The 3,991-nt window shown below is 45.9% G+C and overlaps 1 protein-coding gene across 2 annotated transcripts; it reads left to right on the forward strand.

The window, feature by feature from the left end:
- The first annotated feature begins 337 nt into the window (after positions 1 to 337).
- On the forward strand, positions 338 to 3,764 carry LOC307084651 (uncharacterized protein). 2 transcript variants are annotated; one of them, XM_079749119.1, is made up of 5 exons: positions 338 to 473; positions 1,272 to 2,063; positions 2,458 to 2,649; positions 2,887 to 3,109; positions 3,476 to 3,764. In XM_079749119.1, exons 2-5 carry the CDS (start codon positions 1,409 to 1,411, stop codon positions 3,666 to 3,668), a joined length of 1,263 nt encoding a protein of 420 aa, XP_079605245.1. In that variant the 5' UTR covers positions 338 to 473; positions 1,272 to 1,408; the 3' UTR covers positions 3,669 to 3,764. The 2 variants fall into 2 exon arrangements, with proteins under 2 accessions (XP_079605245.1, XP_079605246.1); XM_079749120.1 differs by lacking the exon at positions 338 to 473 and adding an exon at positions 548 to 674.
- The last annotated feature ends 227 nt before the right edge of the window (positions 3,765 to 3,991 follow it).

The raw sequence follows: 3,991 nt of genomic DNA on the forward strand, positions 1-3,991 counted from the left end.
CCCACTGCGGCTGAAACGGGATGCTCAATAAGCGCTGTCGGCGAGAAAGAGGGTGGGACTTTCTGTTGAATGGTTTTAGCAACGGCGCGGACTTTCGAGTGAGGATATTCATCTTATTTTCAAGGAATCAGTATTGCTTTGTCAGCATAAGAAATACAGATGTATTCTCCTTGTTATGGTCATTATTCATGTAATTTTATCCTTCATTTCTCATCCTTATCTCCCCGACGACCGAGTGTAAACTGCAAACATAGCTCGCAGGAAGTAAGAGAACGGAAATTGCGTGGCCACAAACCGGGGTAACGCTACTATCCAGGACCCTCAGCATTTCTACCTGCCATATCGTTACCACCTGGATACACCTGCCAAATTACAAAGCGTCTAACACGGAACTTGAGAGTTTGTGAAAAGGTCGAAAGAATACAATAATTAATAAAAATCGGATCTGAACGGTGGAGCCGGCGTAGAAGTCGGTAAGTAATATTACCAATGTGGTTGAAAATAGGTGTAAGAAGAAGGTGAGTACTACCAAATGGTAGTACTCGCAAAACTAGTTTAGCGAAACTGCATTCCCCGCCTTGGTAAACAACCCCCAGTTTCATGGATACTTCACCGTAAAAGTGTACCGATAATATACGATCGACCTCATAATGGACCCATTTGACCCTTGCACGGTGGGAAAGTATTTGTTAATTGTTTTTATTTGAACTGTTCCCTTTGTACGCCAATACATTGTAATATCCTAGGATATACAGACGTCACTTTTCAGTTAGCAGTTGCATGTCAGTTACAGTATTTCATAGGCCTTAACCTAAACGCGTTTACTTGAAACGAAGTTTTATTTCCCAATAGCTCACACTCCGTGTAATGTATTGTAACGTCAGCACTTGTCTATTTTCACAATACTGCAGTGATTCATGGTTTAATGGCTCTACCTGAGTTGAGCTCGGCAATGTGACGAGTTTGTTTAGCCAAGGAGAGCTTGGTGTTATCAGAATAAGAAAAATGGACACCTGACGTCTGTCTTCAACCTTAAATGAAAGTAACACTCCATATATATGCCTTTTTATACATTAATAAGTTGTTAAGGCATTCATCAGAGTTCCGTTTTGAGTTTTCTGGTTTGGGGTTACTTGCCTTTTTTAAAAAAAAACTGCTCTGTAGAACGCAAAACATTGAATCTAATGCAAATGTTTCATTGTTGTTAATGTCAATATCATTACACCGGTCTCACATTGTCATTCATTGTGTGCCTTTTTTCTCTTTTCCAGAATATTGTAGGATAATAACAGAAGAAATTAACTTCAAAATGAGGTTGCGTATTAGAAGGGAGAAAAAGTAATTGGCCGACACTAACACAGAAACATCTACTAAATACCAGAATCAAAAAACCTCAATTGTTGCAACAATGTCTGAATTGAAGGATTTGACCACAGAAATAAGTAAAGAACTCAGTCCTTTGACTGGTACGTCCAGTGACCCCATCGCCAAAGTCCAAATTCAAGAAAATCGCAAAAGCTCTGAGGAAGAGGAGGAGGAGGAGGTAGAGGAAGAAGAGGTGTTCTGCTCCGCTCGGCCGGAGCCGAGCACGTTACCATGGCCCGGGTACAAACTGGGGAGGATGCTGGGAGCAGAGGACAGCGGAAAAACCTCTGCAATAGACAGAGTATCAGAGGAGGAGACTGCTTGGAGCCAGAGCAGCAGGCAGGCAGAGGGGAACCTGAAGAGACGATCCAAATGGAGGGAGAGCATGCCAGAGGGAGAGCGCTGGAGGGCGTACGAATCTGAGGCGCAACACGGGGATAAAGGCTCGGGGTCGCTGGCAGACGGCGAGGAAGAGGAGGAGGAGGACGACGGGTCGGTCAACTGGATGCCGGAGAAGGCGGCTTTGGTCTTCACTCCCCGGGTCAACATCGTGAACAACCAGGGGGAGGGAGAGGGCGCTCCTGGGGAGAACACGTACCGGGATGACCCCATGAATGAGAAGGAGCCACGAGCTATGAGCGCTGTGGACGTCCACCAGTACTCTGAGTGGCCTGAGGAGGAGGAGGAGAACTATATCTGTAAGGACATACAAAAGAAATTTCACGTAGAGCTAAAAAATTTGATATATATATAGAGAGAAACAAATTTGAAGTATATATATATATATATATATCACATTTTTTAGCTCTACGTGATTTTATTTTTTCTATCCAGCAATGTTGGAGCCTTTTTTTTATATATATATATATATATATATATATATATATATATATATATATATATATATAGTAAAATGTATTATAATATTTTCATAAGAATAATTCGATCCTAAAGGCGTTCAGACGTAGTCCCACATAGGGTGACTTCAGCCTTGCCCTTTTTTAGTAACGCACTGTAGGCCTCTTATGACTCATGTTTATGACTGCAGCCAGCTCATTCTCTTGCATCATGAAACACCATCTCTGTTCGCAGACTGCGGCAGTTGTTGCAGTGAGAAACTGCAACTTTGCTTGGCGATGGTGGCCGCCCTGGTCCTCTTCCCCTTGCTGGTTTGGGGGGGCTATGCCCTTCTACCCTTTGATGCTCCGGTACTCAAGAGCACCCCCCTCAGGCTGGTGTACACTCTACGCTGCGCCTTCTTTGCGACGGTGCCCCTCATACTCGGTAAGACGTCCCGGTCACTTTGTTGTCGTTTTTTTTTTTTTACCAGCGCTCCACCTCCACCGCCCTCATCAACCTGAAAGGCGACATTTGTTGTGATTTGCACAGTGAATATTACTTGGGTCGTCCCGAGGAGCTCTGTTTATGATACAAATGACAACGGACACAAGTGAACCACCAAAGCACCCTGAATAAAGCCTGTCCCTCTGTCCGTCCCTCGCCCCCTGGGCTGGCGCACAGGTGTGGTGGTGCAGGGCGCAGCCCGGCTGCGGTTCGGGGAACTGAAGCCGCTCTATGAGGGCACGCTAGAGAGCAGGGAGGTGGCGGCCCACGGCCACTACGTCAACGACTCGCTGTCTCTCTACCTCTTCTACTTCCTGCAGCTGGCGGTCATGGCCACCTACCTCAACCAGGACTATCTCAAACTGGTGCCGCTGCTTACCATCATATTCGCCATCGGGAGGTAGGGGATGTATGGTCCGGCTGCATGCAGCCTTTCTGTAAGATCAGTGGTTTAGACGCAGGCTTTCATTACGGCTCATCCACACACTCAACCTGAAGTATTGACTCTATATATTAACTGTAATACTAATACCATGCTGTCTTTTGGCGTCATTATTACAATTGTGTTGGCCTAGGCGTTTAAAATGGAGGACGCTGAGGTTTGGACGTAATCTAGCGATCAGCAGCAATCAACATGTATCCTATTTAACTAATATTAATATTTGACTTTGTATCTTCTGTTTTTGGATGGATAACCTTTGAGGAGCCGGAGCAGCTCACGTAAGCCTTTAGGGTGTGGTAACCCTGTGGGGCTGTCTCGTTGCAGGCTCATCTACTGGGCGTGCCTCTCTCTGGATAGCAGCGTCAGGGCTCTGGGGTTCGGCTTCTCCTTCTTCCCCATCCTGGTCATGCTGGGCGTCAACCTGTACTACATCTTCTCCTCCGTGGGCCAGGGGGCCGTGTTCGACGTGGAGCCCCCCACCACGGAGGCTGCGCCCATGCAGAGATGGTGGGGCTGAGGGCCCCTAGGGCCCCGTTTCAACAGAGGTCGTTCAGAGTCTTAAACCCCATTAGAAAAATCGACAACACATTGCATTAAAAAGTCAGTTCCTTGACTATTTCTCCTTGTCATGCTTTGAATTCTGATCGGACACCTGGTAAAAACAAACAGTATGTACAAGGGGAATTTGAAAAAGGCAAGGCTGAAAACTGTCCTTCAGTGTACAAAACTTTTTTATAATCAAACTGCAAAGACGTAGCATGGCTGCAGAAGCCTTGACTAGCAACAGTATCACGTGCCCAAACTCCTGATTGTATGCACACCGAGCCTTAAGGAATGAAT

This window comes from Pollachius pollachius, assembly GCF_949987615.1.
Source record: "Pollachius pollachius genome assembly, chromosome: 13".
Classification (NCBI taxonomy): domain Eukaryota; kingdom Metazoa; phylum Chordata; class Actinopteri; order Gadiformes; family Gadidae; genus Pollachius; species Pollachius pollachius.

What these genes read in the sequence shown, in the direction of transcription:
- LOC307084651 (XM_079749119.1), top strand. Translation starts at nt 1,409, where the DNA reads ATGTCTGAATTGAAGGATTTGACCACAGAAATAAGTAAAGAACTCAGT. An exon ending in GGAGGAGGAGAACTATATCT is followed by an intron (nt 2,064 to 2,457) that starts GTAAGGACATAC and finishes CTCTGTTCGCAG; the next exon opens with ACTGCGGCAGTTGTTGCAGT. An exon ending in GACGGTGCCCCTCATACTCG is followed by an intron (nt 2,650 to 2,886) that starts GTAAGACGTCCC and finishes GCTGGCGCACAG; the next exon opens with GTGTGGTGGTGCAGGGCGCA.